This window comes from Oncorhynchus keta, chromosome 7 (assembly GCF_023373465.1).
Source record: "Oncorhynchus keta strain PuntledgeMale-10-30-2019 chromosome 7, Oket_V2, whole genome shotgun sequence".
NCBI classification, from domain to species: Eukaryota; Metazoa; Chordata; class Actinopteri; order Salmoniformes; family Salmonidae; genus Oncorhynchus; species Oncorhynchus keta.
The window spans coordinates 35820443-35837531 of NC_068427.1; the positions used below are offsets into that span (position 1 = coordinate 35820443).

Genomic DNA, 17089 nt, shown 5'->3' on the forward strand with positions numbered 1-17089 from the left:
TTAGTTTCCTGAGGGGGAATCGGCTTTGTGGCGCCCTCTTCACGACTGTCTTGGTGTGTTTGGACCATTGTTTTTGAGTGCGGTCTCAGTGCCAGCATCTGTTTGTGGTTTTAAATAAACGGCTACGAATAATATAGATGAGAACTATACGTTAATTTAATGCCATTGTGGTAAGTAGATAGCAGTGATTTCTTGGTTATTGCTTATCAAATTACATTTCCACCTCAACCGCTGGGTTTGATGGCAAGTGGAGACTGATCACCCACACGGCCTAAACACCTAGCCTCACATCACCTAACACACAATCTAAACACAGGCCCTCAACTCTCCATCTAACAGATCCAATAACAGTAGTGCATAAATCTGGTGTTACACACATTGCTTCCATTACCTCTATTCAAAAATGTCCTCTGGAATCATCCGGACACATCAGTGATTCAGCAGAAAAACATGCAATTGGTGACATTTTTAGGGAATTATTTGCCATTTGTTGTGACTGAGCTCTTCAAATCACCTTCAAATCATCAGCTTGCTGTTCATTCTGGCACTTAAGCCTGTCAAAATTGCTACATTTACCTGGAGCTAACTCTGCAAATAGCACTGCTGGGTTATTTAAAATGTAACAGTCAATCGATCAATAATATTGTATAATAATACTCTTAGCAAAAAATTGTATCTTTAATTTACAATCTGTAGAAACAATCAGAATGGAAAGGTATATATATATATATATAGGTACAGAACTTTTGTGAAAAATCACAACACAGTTGAAAAATATATGGCAAATAGAAAACTGGATACTGTTCAGAGATAGATCGGAGGGGTTGAGTGGAGCTTTAGGATGGGACTAAAAACAAACAAAAGATAACTAGGGTAAAATATACTGTGTCTGTAAAATGTATATAGTGCATATAAGCTGGAAGCAGAAAGCTAAGTGTTGTTGTCCATTAGTCTACTCCAATTATAGGAGGGGTGGTAGGGTTATGGGAAAATAATAAAGGAAAATATTGTTTATATATCTACTCAAAAATATATAGGGGGTTTGGAAATGATGCAGACAATTACATTGATGGAAGCCACAATCTATCTGCAATATTAAAGCTGATCTTTCAACCCCCCCCAAAAAACTTTTTTTTTTAATTTAAAAAAATCTATCTGTCAATCTGAGTCTCAACATGCTGTTTAGCACTATGACATGACACAACAGCAGGAATGAAGTAACAGTTAGCTTCCATTCCACACCACAGTCGCAAAACTAAACTATTGATAACCTGTCAGGCAGGGCAACCTTGGGTAAACCTCTCATCGATAGTCAGTCACACACACAGACGCACGCACGCATGCATGCACACACACATTCTCACACACACAGATACACACACATACACACACAAAATGGGGTGATAGATCCAGCCCCCTGTTAGGTATCAATCTCTCTTCATTGAAACAGGCTGATGGTTGAGCCTAACCACACCAAGCACAGCCTTTCATTGATTGACTCAAAGCAGACCAAAGGCCTCAGCTACAGGAAGGAACTGGTGTTTAATCAGCATTCAATAACATTGATTCGCTAACTCACAACGGAGAAGAGCCCCTAATACTAGCAAGAAAATAAAGCTAACGCTATCTAATAAGCAATTTACCTTTGGAACAGATGGCATATATAGCCAGGGACATATGAAAAAGAAAACAATGATATTGCTGAACCTGATAGATACCAGAGTGTTAATTTATTATTATAGCTCTCAACAGATTATTCTGCATTCTGTAAATGTGGATCCTTGACGTGAATATGAACCTTAACTCATATAAAGAACAAAAGGCTATGTTTTAAGTGAGAATAGGCATGGATCTGATGTCAAAACAGAAAGGAAATTCACATGAGCACCACAATGCCTACTCCACCCATGCTATACCAAGGTTTTCCAGCACACAGCTTTGACCTACTACAGTAGCTATTTAAAAGAAAAATTAACCAGTCAAGTCGGTTAAGGACTAATTCTTATTTACAATGATGGCCTACCCCGGCCAAACTCTAACCCGGCCGACGCTGGGCCAATTGTGCGCCGCCCTATGGGGACTCCCAATCACGGCTAGTTGTGATACAGCCTGGAATCAAACCAGGGTCTGTAGTGACACCGCTAGCACTGAAAAGCTGTGCTTTAGACCACTGTGCCACTTGGGAGGGAGCCCAATGTTGGTATTGTACTTCAAACTATGCGTAGGCAGGTTGCTGAAGATTCAAATCTTCTCAAGCAGCCAAAAGTATTGGTACAAAGTAAAGTATTTCTGTATTTCCTTAAACATTATTTTAGTAAAACATGTCATTGAAAAAAAAATCTAATAACATACGTTTTTGGTCAGTAGATGCCAAACATGACCAAAAATAACTTCTGGACATCAGAACAGTGATTACTCACCTCAAATTGGATGAAGAATTGATCTTTAATGAGTCGGATGGGAAGGATATACTCCAAACACCCGTACAGGCCCTCAATCCCGTCATTCGCTGGAGAAAGAAACTGAGATTTCACGGAAAGAGATCGGGGTACCTTGTGAGGACCAGGAAACAAGTGTCTAATTTGCCTTTACCATCCTCAAAGTTAGCTAACGTTCAATCGTTGGAAAATAAACAGGACATTAAAAACGGCAATGTCTTATGTTTCACCGAGTCGTAGCTGAACAACATTAATAAAATACAGTTGGCGGGTTATACACTCTATCAGCAGGATAGAACAGCAGCCTCTGGTAAGACATGGGGTGGGGGCCTATGCATATTTGTAAACAAAAGCTGGGGCATGACATCGAAGGAAGTCTTGAGGTTTTGCTCACCCGAGAAGAGTATGTCATGACAAACTGCAGACCACACTATCTACAGTTGAAGTCGGAAGTTTACATACACCTTAGCCAAATACATTTAAACTCAGTTTCACAATTCCTGACAATTAATCAGAGTAAAAATTCCCTGTCTTAGGTCAGTTAGGATCACCACTTTATTTTAAGAATGTGAAATGTCAGAACAATAGTAGAGATAATTATTTATTTCAACTTTTATTTCTTTCATCACATTCCCAGTGGGTCAGAAGTATTTGGTAGCATTGCCTTTAAATTGTTTAACTTGGGTCAAACGTTTCAGGCAGCCTTCCACAAGCTTCCCACAATAAATTGGGTGAATTTTGGCCCATTCCTCCTAACAGAGCTGGTCAGGAGGAATGTTTGTAGGCCTCCTTGCTCACACACATTTTTATGTTCTGCCCACAAATGTTCTATAGGGTTGAGGTCAGGGCTTTGTGAAGGCCACTCCAATACCTTGACTTTGTTGTCCTTAAGCCATTTTGCCACAACTTTGGAGACATGCATGGGGTCATTGTCCACTTGGAAGACCCATTTGTGACCAAGTTGTAACTTCCTGACTGATGTCTTGAGATGTTGCTTCAATATATCCACATAATTGTCCTACCTCATGATGCCATGTATTTTCTGAAGTGCACCAGTCCCTCCTGCAGCAAAGCACCCCCACAACATGATGCTGCCACCCCCGACCTTCACGGTTGGGATGAGTTTATTTGGCTTGCAAGCCTCCCCCTTTTTCCTCCAAACATAACGATGGTCATTATGGCCAAACAGTTCTATGTCTTGTTTCATCAGACCAGAGGACATTTCTCCCAAAAATACGATCTTTTACATTTTTATTTCACCTTTATTTAACCAGGTAAGCTAGTTGAGAACCAGTTCTCTTTTACAACTGCGACCTGGCCAAGATAAAGCAAAGCAGTGCGACATAAACAACAACACAGAGTTACACATGGAATAAACAAGCATACAGTCAATAACACAATAGAAAAAAAGAAAGCCTATATACAGTGTGTGCAAATGGCGGGAGGAGGTAATGCAATAAATAGGCCATAGTAGCGAAATAATTACAATTTAGAAAATTAACACTGGGGTGATAGATGAGCAGATATGATATGCAAGTAGAAATACTGGTGTGCAAGAGCAGAAAACTGCATTAAAACAATATGGGGATGAGGTAGGTAGATTGGGTGGGCTATTTACAGATGGGCTATGTACAGCTGCAGCGATCAGTTAGCTGATGTTTAAAGTTAGTGAGGAAAATATACGTTCTTATGCATCCCTATTGCCCATTTAAAGGGATATCGACCAGATTCCTTTTTCTATGGCTTCCCTAAGGTGTCAACAGCCTTTAGACATAGTTTCAGGCTTTTATTTTGAAGAATGAGTGTGAACGACCACATTGCGTAAGTGGATACGTGGGGGCTCTCAGAGTGAGTTGTGCGCAAAAGAGAAAGGCGGCCATTGTTACTCCCAGGGAAAAGTCAACTGTCCCGGTTGAATTATATCGAATAGATATTTGAAAAACACCCTGAGGATTGATTATAAAAAAACGTTTGACATGTTTCTGTGGACATTATGGATATAATTTGGAATTTTTGTCTGCGTTGTCGTGACCGCTCTTTCCGGTGGATTCCTGGGCATAACGCACCAAACTAACGGAGGTATTTGGATATTGTCACGGTTTTCATATGGTGAAGGAGAGTTGGACCAAACTGCAGCGTGTCGATTGCGATCCATGTTTATTTAAACAAACGTAAACACGACTAAACACGAACACTACAAAACAATAAACGAAACGAAAACCGAAAACAGCCTATTCATGTGTCAACTAACATCGAACAAGGACATCAAGACACTCAGGACAATCACCCACAATACAACCAAAGAATATGGCTGCCTAAATATGGTTCCCAATCAGAGACAACGATAAACACCTGCCTCTGATTGAGAACCACTTCAGACAGCCATAGACTTTCCTAGAACACCCCACTAAGCTACAACCCCACTAAGCTACACACCACATACAAAAACCCATGTCACACCCTGGCCTGACCAAATACATGAATAAAAACACAAAATACTTCGACCAGGGCGTGACAGATATAAAAAATATCTTTATGGAACAAAAGGAACATTTGTTGTCTAACTGGGAGTCTCGTGAGTGAAAACATCCGAAGATCATCAAAGGTAAACGATTAATTTGATTGTTTTTCTGTTTTTCTGATTTTCGTGACCAAGTTACCTGATGCTAAGTATACTTATTATTTTGTTGAGCGATAAACTTACATAAACGCTTGTATTGCTTTCGCTGTAAAGCATAATGTCAAAATCTGAGAGGACAGGTGGATTAACAAAAGGCTAAGCAGTGTTTTGCAATATTGCACTTGTGATTTCATGAATGTGAATATTTTCTAGTAATATTACTTGACTGTGGCGCTGTGCTATTCAGCGTTGCTGATGACAATTATCCCGGATCCGGGATGGGTGATTCAGAGAGGTTAATGCAAGAAAACTTAAATCAGTTTTACCTAATTTCTATCAGCATGTTAACTTAGGGCTACGCCCCTTTTTTCTACACTTCCTGTCTGAATGACGTGCCCAAACTAAACTGCCTATAGCTCAGGCCCTGAAGCCAGGATATGCATATAATTGGTACCATTGGAAAGGAAAGACTTTGAAGTTTGTAGAAATGTAAAAAACTAATGCAGGTGAATATAACAGATATCTATTATATATATATATATATATATATGGTAGGAGAAAATCCAAAGAAAAACCAACCTGACTTTCTTTGTTTTGGAGAGACTATCCTCTTAGAAATGCAAGAGTAAGGTCATATTGAAAATGAGCTCCCTTGATGCAATTCCCATGGCTTCCACACGGTTTCAGAAGGCTATGTTCAAGGTTTCAGGCATGTACCTTCAAAAATGAATAAGAAATATATGTTTTTGCAGATGGACACAGTCTTGGAAATTCTTGTTTGCGCGCGCCATGACGAAATTACACACCTACTAAAACTTCTTCCAGTAAGAAATAGTATAGTTTGATTACATTTTAGGGTATCTGAGGAGTTAATATAAATGTATTTTGAGTTGTTGAAACAAAGTTTAGGGGAAGATATTTGGATTTCTTTCTCTGCGTGTTGAATGAGTCGATTACTCAACTCGATGGCGCCAACGAAATGGACTTTTTGGGATATAATGGAGGATTTTATCTAACAAAACGACAGTACTTGTTATAGCTGGGACCCTTTGGACGACAAATCAGAGGAAGATTTTCAAAGAGTAAGTATTTAATGGTTATTTGTGAATGTATGAACCCTGTGCCGGTGGAAAAATATTTTGATGTGGGGCGCCGACCTCAAACAATCGCATGGCATGTTTTCGCTGTAATAACTACTGTAAATCGGACAGTGAAGTTAGATTAACAATAATTTAATCTTTCAGCCGATATAAGACACTATCCCTAAGAAGTGCAACCAGAGGGAAAAAACTCTAGACCACCTTTACTCCACACACAGAAACGAGTACAAAGCTCTCCCTTGCCCTCCATTTGGCAAATCTGACCATAATTCTACCCTCCTGATTCCTGCTTACATGCAAAAATTGAATGAATGAAGGAGATGCTAAACTACAGGACTGTTTTGCTAGCACAGAATGGAATACATTCCGGGTATTTCCGATGGCATTGAGGAGTACACCACATCAGTCACCGGCTTCATTAAGAAGTGGTCCTTCTGTAGCTCAGTTGGTAGAGCATGGCGCTTGTAACGCCAGGGTAGTGGGTTCGATCCCCGGGACCACCCATACGTAGAATGTATGCACACATGACTGTAAGTCGCTTTGGATAAAAGCGTCTGATAAATGGCATATATATTAAGTGCATCGATAACGTCATCCCCACAGTGACTTTACACACATACCCCAACCAGAAGCCATGGATTACAGAAAACATTCGCTCTGAGCTAAAGAATGAAGCTGCAGCTTTCAAGGAGTGTGACTCTAACCCGGAAGCATATAAGAAATCCCACTATGCCCTCTGATGAACCATCAAAAAGGCATTACATTACAGAAGTAAGATCAAATACACCGGCTCTGATGCTTGTCGGATGTGGCAGGGCAAGCAAACTATTACAGTCTATAAAGGGAAGCACAGCTGAGAGCTGCCCAGTGACACAAACCTACCAGGTGAGCGAAATACCTTCTATGCTCACTTCGAGGCAAGTAACACTGAAACATGCATGAGAGCTCAAGCTGTTCCGGGCGACTGTGTGATCACGCTCTCCACAGCCAACATTCACAAGGCTGCAGGGCCAGACAGATTACCAGAATGTGTACTCTGAGCATGCGCCTACCAACTGTCAAGAGTCTTCACTGACATTTTCAACCTCTCCCTGTCTGAGTCTGTAATACCAACATGTTTCAAGCAGACCACCATAGTCCCTGTGCCCAAGAACACTAAGGTAACCTGCCTAAATAACTACCAAACTGTAGCACTCACGTCTGTAGCCATGAAATGCATTGAAATGCTGGTCATGGCGCACATCAACACCACTATCCCAGAAACCCTAGACCCACTCCTATTTGCATACCGCACCAACAGATCCAGAGATGATGCAATCTCTATTGCACTCCACACTGCTCTTTCACACCTGGACAAAAAGGAACACATATGTGAGAATGCTATTCATGGACTACAGCTCAGCGTTCAACACCATAGTGCCCTCAAAGCTCATCACTAAGTTAAGGACCCTGGGACTGAACACATCCCTCTGCAACTGGATTTTGGACTTCCTGATGGGCCGCCCCCAGGTGGTAAAGGTAGGTAACAACACATCCGTCATGCTGAACCTCAACATGGGGTCACCTCAGGGGTGCGTGCTCGGTCCCCCTCCTGTAATCCCTGTTCACTCATGACTGCAAGGTCAGGCACAACTCCAACACCATCATTAAATTTGCTGATGACACAACAGTGGTAGGTCTGATCACTGAAAATGATGAGATAGCCTATAGGGAGGAGGTCAGAAACCTGAACGTGTGGTGCAAGGACAACAACCTCTCCCTCAACGTGATCAATATACAAAGGAGAAGATTGTGGACTACAGGAAAAGGAGGACCAAGCTCGCCCCCACTCTCATTGACAGGGTTGTAGTGGAGCAGGTTGACAGCATCAAGTTCCTTGGCATCCACATCACCAACAAACTATTGTGGCCCATGCACACCAAGACAGTCGTGAAGAGGGCACGACAAACCTATTCCTCCTCAGGAGACTGAACATTTTTGGCATGCGTCCTCAGATCCTCAAAAGGTTCTACAGCTGCACCATCGAGAGCATCCTGAAGGGTTGCATCATTGCCTGGTATGGCAACTACTCGGCCTCCGACTGCAAGGTGCTACAGATGGTAGTGCATATGGCCCAGTACATCACCAGGGCCAAGCTGCCTGCCATCCAGGAGCTCTATACCAGGTGGTGTCAGAGGAAGGCCCTAAAAATTGTCAAAGACTCCAGCCACCTTAGTCATAGACTGTTCTCTCTGCTACTGCACGGCAAGCGGTACCGGAGCACCAAGTCTAGGTCCAAGAGGCTTCTAAACAGCTTCTACCCTCAAGCCATAAGACTCCTGAACATCTAATTAAAAGGCTACCCAGACTTTTTGCATTGCCCCCCTCTTTTACACTGCTGCTACTCTCTGTTATTATCTATGCATAGTCACACTAATAACTCTACCTACATGTAAATATTACTTCAATTACCTTGACACCGGTGCCCCCGCACATTGACTCTGTACTGGTACCCCCTGTATATAGCTACGCTATTGTTATTCACTGCTGCTCTTTAATGATTTGTTACTCTTATCTCTTACTTTTTAAAAAAAAAATTCTTACAACTGCATTGTTGTTTAAGGGCTTGTAAGTAAGCATTTCACTCTACGGTCTACTCTACACCTGTTGTATTCGGTGCATGTGACAAATAACGTTTGATTTGATTCAATGAGAGGTGGGGAGTGTGTTGTGTACCTCCAGGCAAGCTGATTTATGAACTTCCATCGATATTGGTTTCATATTTGCTTAGATATGATGGTAGGGACATTTTTATTAACACTACACTTAAACCAATGTCTATAATCTACTAAATGCTCTGTTTTTCATTCAGATGTATCATGGCCTGGAGATCTTTATATGACATTATGTGGTGTTGACTGTTTGTGTCTGTTCAGTTTGTTGGTTTTCATTTTCGGTTGAATAAAAAACCTCATATGTGATTTGAAATTAAATCCAAATTGCTATAAAGTTGCAAATACATAAACAATTAAACATAAACAGTCATAATATAAAACCATTGCACAATTGTTCTCTTTCTTTGGCAGAATAGGAATATCCCAGTCAAAGCAATGAAAAGCATTACAACCAAACTGTGTGATAGATGGCTTGTTGTGAACACATCATTCCACTGTTCTACTGGAAGTTTCTACTGCTTTGATCAGGGCATTAATCTTTGTCACCTTGCATTTTGGTTCACATTTTGTGGAATGAGATAATGAAGTATCCAACTCGGTCTCCATTTTAACAGCAAGAACATTTTACTTTACAGTACTTCCTCCGTAAAGTAAAACTCTAAAATGGTTGCCAACTTAAAAAGTGTTTTTAATATATGAAGTGAATGTATTGTCATATTCGTTCCATACATCCAGAATCTAAGCAGACACTATAAAGTAACGAATCAAACTTCTATACTAATTTCTTCACTTTCTGACAGCCTAATTAGATATTTTTAAACTCACAGCGAGAGAGAGACACACATTTGTTCACGGAGGAACGAGGAATGCCTAAATACTGTACAGTGTATCAAAGGACAGTGAATGTTCCTCTGACAACGTTTCTGACCGTAAACACCAAGTTAAAAAAAAATCTACATTCTGTGACTGCTTCTCATTACGACTCCTGGCAAACATACATGTACCTTCATACAGCAAGAAGCTTCCTCCCAATTGTCCAGATTGTAACTGTTAGGAAGTGTAGTTTAAAAAAAAAAGCATCCTGAATCCAAAATGGTGTATCGAATGTAATGCAATTAAGAAGCCAGATGCTTTGTGCTGAATTAAATGTCTTATGAGACACTGTGGTCTTACTTTCCCTTTCCATCTGGTCTTAAATCAATCCCATTAACATTCCCCTACTTGGATGTTTGGCATATGTTTTGTCATCCTCTGAGGCCAAACTTTACTTTCCTCTTCAATTTAAGTACTACCGTGCTGCTGACTAGTTGCCAGTGGAGGAAAAAGAATAGAGAATGATAACATTTTAATTTATATTCCCACAATGTATAAATGTTTTTTGAAAAAGATGCATTCACAGATTCCAAACTCCTTTCAAACTTTTCAACTTAATGTAGACTGTGATTACACATAGCCTTCTGTATGAACGTGTCATCAAGTTTGGGAATCAGTTCATTCATTCATGAGTCTTTGTATTATGTAAAGTGCAATGACACAACAAAACAAATGGTATTGAGAAAAAAATGTCATCTTATTGAAAAGAAGGACCATGTTGGAGAAATATAATGTTTCAGCACATTTCCTTATGAAACAAACACACAAACACACACACAAATCTAAGTGATGGATCTTCCAACATATTGCATCCAGCACTGATACCAAGCAACAACACTACACAATGGCCATCCAAATCCATTCTAATTCCAAAACAATCTATCATCAGTCAAGCTGCAGCTCCAACCAGTGTTTTAATGATCTAATTCCCAGACAATTTCACACAGAGTGAAGCAGAACTGTCAGTCAAAACATAGTATTGGTTAAATGGCTTTATCCACGAGCCACTTAACTAGCAACATACACCACACCTAGGCCCTAATCCTCCCCACGTTCTCCCTTAATCCATGACCTGGATCTGATGCATTGACTGACATTTTCCACTATTCAAGCCTGATAAAGGCCTTCAGGTCGAAACATTGCACAATACAACAGCGGGAGCCTTCATCAATGTGCAGGTATATATTCTTTATTTCCTGAGTTTCTATTATGTGTACCCAGCACCTACAAGTCATTAATATATGCAATTTAGCACATGCTTTTATCCAAAGCTCCTTACAGTAATGGAACCATACATTTATAAAGGGGTAGTCCCAGGAATCTATCCCACAACCCTGCCATTACAAGTGCCATGCTCTACCAACTGAGCTACAAAGGACATTGGATGTGGGTACACTACGTTTGGAACTAGCCACTACTCACCCATAACGGCCAATGCTGAGGCTTTGGTTAGCTCCCTCTTCATGCTCTCCAGCACCTCCAGACCACTACCGTCCACATTGCACCTGTTGATAGTGCCATTACCAGAGCTGATCCAGTACAGCTTGTTGGCTGTATAATCTATGGAGAGACCTGGGGGAGAAGAATGACAGGGTTAATAATAGGTATTAAACCTTTGTGTCACTATAAAATGAAAATCTGGTGAGTGGTGAAATATAGTGAATTTAATTTTTCAAGTCAGATGTATAATATGTGTGTTTCTTTGATTAGATGATTTTTTATTTAATGACACAGGGTTGCAGATGTAGCCTACTTGCAGTGTGCAGTGAAATACTTAAGCTCCAACAGTACAGAATGAAACAATAATAATAAAGCAATAAAACACACTATATATATGTACGGTACATGTTTACAACTGTGACAAGGATACATACATACAGTATAATGCTAATTGGGGTGTGGGCAGGGTAATTGTCCGTAGGCTGCTATTCAGCAGCCTGATGGTTTGGCTGTAGAATATATTGGCCAGTCTGTTAGTGCGAACCATGTACTCCTGTACTGCCCATGTCTGAGTGACGGAAGCGGGGAGAACAGGCCGTGGCTCGGGTGGCTGAGGTTCCTGATGATCTTCTTGGCCTTCTTGCAACACCTGATGTTCTCGGTGTCCTGGAGGGTAGGCAGTGTGCACCCAATGGTGTGTTCGGCTGAGTGTACCACCCTCTGTAGCGCCTTGTGGTCCGCAGCGTTGAAGTTGCCGTATCAAGCTGTGATGCAGCCCGACAGTATGCTCTCAATGGTACTCCTGTAGAACACATGAGGGCCCAATGAGACATGACAAATTTCTTCAGCCTCCTGAAGTTGAAGAGTCACTGTCGTGCTTTCTTCCCGACTGTGTCCGTGTGGTTTGACCATTTCAGATGTGTTTTTAACCGTCTCCACGGCGGCTCCATTGATGAGGATGTGGGCGTACCCAGCCTGGTTCTTCCTAAAATCCACTATCAGCCCCTTTGTTTTGCTAACATTGAGGGATATGTTGTTCACCTGGCACCACACCGTCAGAGTGCCAACCTCCTCCATGTAGGCCATCTCGTGGTTGTTCGTAATCAGGCCTACTACTGTCATATCATCAGTGAACTTGATGATGGTGTTGTGAGGCCACACAGTCATGGGTATACAGGGAGTACAGGAGGGGACTGAGGGCAAACCCTTATGGAGGAGGGTTTGGAGGAGGTAATGTTGCCTGCCATCACCACTTGGGGGAGGCCTGTCGGGAACTCCTCCATAGGGCTGAGTTCAGTCCCAGGGCCGTGAGCATTGTGGTGAGTTTAGAGGGCACCATGGTATTGAAGGCCAAGCTGTAGTCTATGAATAGCATCCTCACATATGCATCCCTCTTGTCCAGGTGGGTGAGGGCAGCGTGCAGAACAGTGGTGATTGCATCGTCTGTGGATCTTTTGGGTGGTAGGCAAATTGGAGAGGGTTGAGTGTGTCGGGGAGGGAGGAAGTGAGGAGGTGATGTGATCTTTAACTGCACTTCATGATGACGGAAGCGAGTGCTACGTGTCAATAGTCATTCAGTCCAGTTACTTTCCCTTTCTTTGGCACGGAGATGATACTGTGAGGATGTGTGAGATTGTTGGAATACTTTTTGCGACCTGGGATGTGACTCCATATGGGCCTTTATTTGTATCTATAGGATTCAGTGTTAATGTGGGTGTGTACTTGTGGCTGTGTTTGTGAGTGTGTGCATGCCTATGTGTTTGCGAGTGTGTGTTTTTGTGTGTGTGTGTGTGTGTGTGTGTGTGTGTGTGTGTGTGTGTGTTTGCATGTGTGCGTGTGTGTTTGCATGTGTGCGTGTGTGTGTGTGTGTGTGTGTGTGTGTGTGTGTGTGTGTGTGTGTGTGTGTGTGTGTGGGAATGATTCGTCGCGGCCTGCCTGGGATATCTCTATGACCTCTACTTGACATTATAAACAATTTGACCAATCTCCAGCGGACATGATGGGATTTGACAGAACGGCACAATTGATGGTGGCAACTGGAGGCTATTTTGTGTCTATGAACAGCTTTGTGTGTGTGTGTGTGTGTGTGTGTGTGTGTGTGTGTGTGTGTGTGTGTGTGTGTGTGTGTGTGTGTGTGTGTGTGTGTGTGTGTGTGTGTGTGTGTGTGTGTGTGTGTGTGTGTGTGTGTGTGTGGATTTATGGAAGGCAGATTCACAGTCACAACACATCAATAATTTACTCCCGTTCGCAGGTCCGGCCCATCATCATACATTATGTAATGTGATGTATATTGTGAACCATCAATTTATATTTCTGACAGGGCCCATCAAGTCAACCCGATTGAGACCCATCAAATACAATGATACTGTGTTTAACTGAGAACGTGAAGACTTGATCTTTCAGGTCTACATATGCAGTGAGAACAGAACAGCTGCTTGATGCATGAACCTGCAGATGCACCATTGTTCACTGAAGCTTGTATCATCTGAGTATACAAGCTTCAGGTTGAACAACTGTGTATGGCAGCAGATTATGTTTTCAGTTAGTAGCAAATTATTTAAATCCCAACCATTTGTAATTTTGCTTTATAAAGAATAGAAGAAACCAGTGCTTATGATCAGGGGAAATGCAGGTAGAAATATGTATTGTGTTCATTTTAGGCCTTTCGTTATCAGGACTAGGGAAGTCCTCAAATGTACACCCTACATTGGCCAAAGCAGGTACTGCCAGGTTGTTGTACTGCTCCTGTGTATGACATTGGAATCTGTCCCATGATAAATAATGTTGGAAACATTGTGTTGGAACAAGCAGTAGTGTTCCACAGTCTGAACAAACAGAGCTATAATGTTCAACTGACCGACTGGTTCCCGTTGGTTCTGGTGAAGGACCTTGCTGTTGCTCCCATCCATGTTGGCTATGTTTATCGTGTTGCCATCTGTCCAGTAGATTTTCCTAAAGTCAAAGAACATCAGAAGCCTACAGTTACACACACATTGCACATTACATGTTACTTTTTCCACACTTTGTTACGTTATAGCCTTATTCTAAAAAGTATTAAACGGTAGTTCGTTTTTTTGTCATCAATCTACACACAATACCCCATAATGACAATGCAAAAACAGTTGACATTTTTGCAAATGTATATATATATAAAATCACATGTACAGAAGCATTCAGACCCTTTACTCAGTACTTTGTATAAGCACTTTTGGCAGTGATTACAGCTTTCAGTCTTCTTGGGTATGACACTACAAACTTGTCACACCTGTATTTGTGGAGTTTTTCTCATTCTTTTCTGCAGATCCTCCCAAGCTCTGTCAGGTTGGATGGGGAGCGTTGCTGCACAGCTATTTTCAGGTCTCTCCAGAGATGTTTGATTGAGCTCTGGCTGGGCCACTCAAGGACAGTCATAGACTTGTCCCGAAGCCACTCCTGCATTGTCTTTGTTATGTGATTAGGGCCGTTGTCCTGTTGGAAGGTGAACCTTCGCCCCAGTCTGAGGTCCTGAGAGCTCTGGAGCAGGTTTTCATCAAGGATCTCTCTGTACTTTGCTCCGTTCATCTTTTCCTCGATCCTGACCAGTAGTCCAGTCCCTGCCGCTGAAAACATCCCCACAGCACAATGCTGCCACCACAATGCTTCACTGTAGGGATGGTGGCAGGTTTCCTCCACTTGGTTTTCAGGCCAAATAATTCAATATTGGTTTCATCAGACCGGAGAATCTTGTTTCTCATTGTCTGAGAGTCCTTTAGGTGCCTTTTGGCAATCTCCAAGCGGACTGTCATGTGCCTTTTACTGAGGAATGGCTTCCGTCTGACCACTCTACCATAAAGGCCTGATTGGTGGAGTGCTGCAGAGATAGTTGTCCTTCTGGAAGGTTCTCTCCCATCTCCACAGAGGAACTCTGGAGCCACCAGATTCTTGGTCACATCCCTGACCATGGCCCTTCTCCCCCGATTGCTCAGTTTGGCCGGGCGGCCAGCTCTAGGAAGAGTCTTGGAGATTCAAAACTTCTTCCATTTAAGAATGTGGAGGCCACTGTGTTCTTGGGGACCTTCAATGCTGCAAACATTTGTGGTACCCTGTCACAGATCCGTGCCTCGACACAATCCTGTCTCGGAGCACTACGGACAATTCCTTCAACATTATTTCCAGGTTTTTGCTCTGACATGCACTGTCAGCTGTGGAACCTTACAGGTGTGTGCCTTCCAAATCATGTCCAATCAATTGAATTTACGTAAATACGTTTTTTCTTTTTTTTTACATTTGCAAACATTTCATTATGGGGTATTGTGTGTAGATTGATGAGGGAAACATTATACTTAATCCATTTAGAAAAACAAAAGGGGTCTGAATACTTTTCGAAAGCACTGTATATATATATATAACATTCTGTTGGTTGCAAACATTTTGTGTAATAATTTAAAATATAAAAACTGTAAGTTTTGAATCCGGAGTTTTGTGTATCAGTTCATAAACCTTGTGCCATGGAATCGGTACATCGGAAATCTCCTCCTAAGTATTTTGCTACCTGTATGGTGCAGTTGTCAATTTTGTTGTCCTTAAATTAAAGTGGTATTGTTTATTTATCACAATTTCCTTTAGACAATTTTGGTCTTTAATGCAGGGTCCAACAGACAAGGTCCTTACCTTCTCACCTTTCCACTTGCCTCCTCCATTTTTGCAGTAATGCTGCAATCAGTTAGTTGTAATTTTGAAGAGCAGAAGTTTCCATGTTTGTTTTATGTTTTTGATGTTTGTTAACTGCATGTGTGACATAACTCCACCAGTCCTATTTATGATATCATTTACAAAGATTATACAGTTTTAAAAAATGTATTCCAATTGGTATATTTGAGTTTAACCATAATATATCTTCTAATGTTTGTTTCACTTTTAACTTTAACTTTTTAAATGGTAATGAGCTTGAGGCTATGATTACGCGACCGCATGCGGTGTGGGTCGGCCTAAGAGGTTAACCTTCATTCCTGTCGCATTCACAGCCATATAAGGAGATCATGGAAAACGTGCCTCCAGAAATCGTGTTGATTTCCTGGTCACTCAAACATCTTGGTTTTGCCTGTAGATTTTGTTCTATGGCACTCACAGTGAAAATCTTTGCAGTTCTGGAAACGTCAGAGTGTCTTCTTTCCAAAACTATCAATTCCAAGCATAGTCGAGCATCTTTTCGTGACAAAATATTGCGCTAAAAACGGGCACGTCTTTTTATCCAAAAATGAAATACTGCCCCTATAGGTCTAACAGGTTAATATTTCTGCGCTCAGAATTCATATTCATTATATAAATAGGTCCATTTAATTTTGCCTGGCTTGCCGTTCCAGATAACAGTGGAATATGTTTTCCTTATATCATTTTAAAAAACAAGTAGTTAGGTGTAGGTAAGGCCATACAGTGGGTATAGAAAGTCACCACCCCATTTCAAAATGTTCCACTTTTGTTGCCTTACAGGAAGGGGAGGGGGTTCACTTACCCAAATAATGTATTTTTTTACAGCTTTAATTTTATAAATTGTCAGAGTTTTTAAGAAAAAAATTCACTTGGATATTGTGGGTTACTGTTTGTTAATAAAGCCGGAAAAAGTCCAGTTTAATGTGTTTTCAATTCAGGCAGTAAGGTGAACATTTTGAAAGGGTGTGTTGACTTTCTATAGGCACATTAAGTAAGTAGGTAAACTGGAATATGACTAAAGAATTCATCAGGGTGATTTTTCCACAAATAGACAGGTGTTGTCCTTTCTATGGTAGCAAAACCTTATATAATTTGGCTAAATTCTATTAAAATGTATTGTTGTGAAATTATTATTTTGGGATATGAATACCGAGTACAGTATGCCCACTTCACTGTCGGACCATTTTAACTACACAGTAATGTAAAAGTTTAATTTTTTGAGATCCAATATGTAATATGTTGCATTTATCATAATTCTGTTTTAATCCAGAGAGG

At 41.2% G+C, this 17089-nt stretch overlaps 1 protein-coding gene across 1 annotated transcript in view; it reads right to left on the reverse strand.

Annotated features, from left to right (window-relative positions):
* LOC118385852 (low-density lipoprotein receptor-related protein 1B-like) overlaps positions 1-17089 on the reverse strand; it is a 359442-nt gene that overhangs the window by 183500 nt on the left and 158853 nt on the right. The window contains exons 31-32 of the mRNA XM_052521799.1: positions 13983-14077; positions 11108-11257 (exon numbers count right to left, since the gene is read on the reverse strand). Of these exons, the coding sequence (XP_052377759.1) occupies positions 11108-11257; positions 13983-14077 (245 nt within the window). The remainder of the gene's footprint in view (positions 1-11107; positions 11258-13982; positions 14078-17089) is intronic.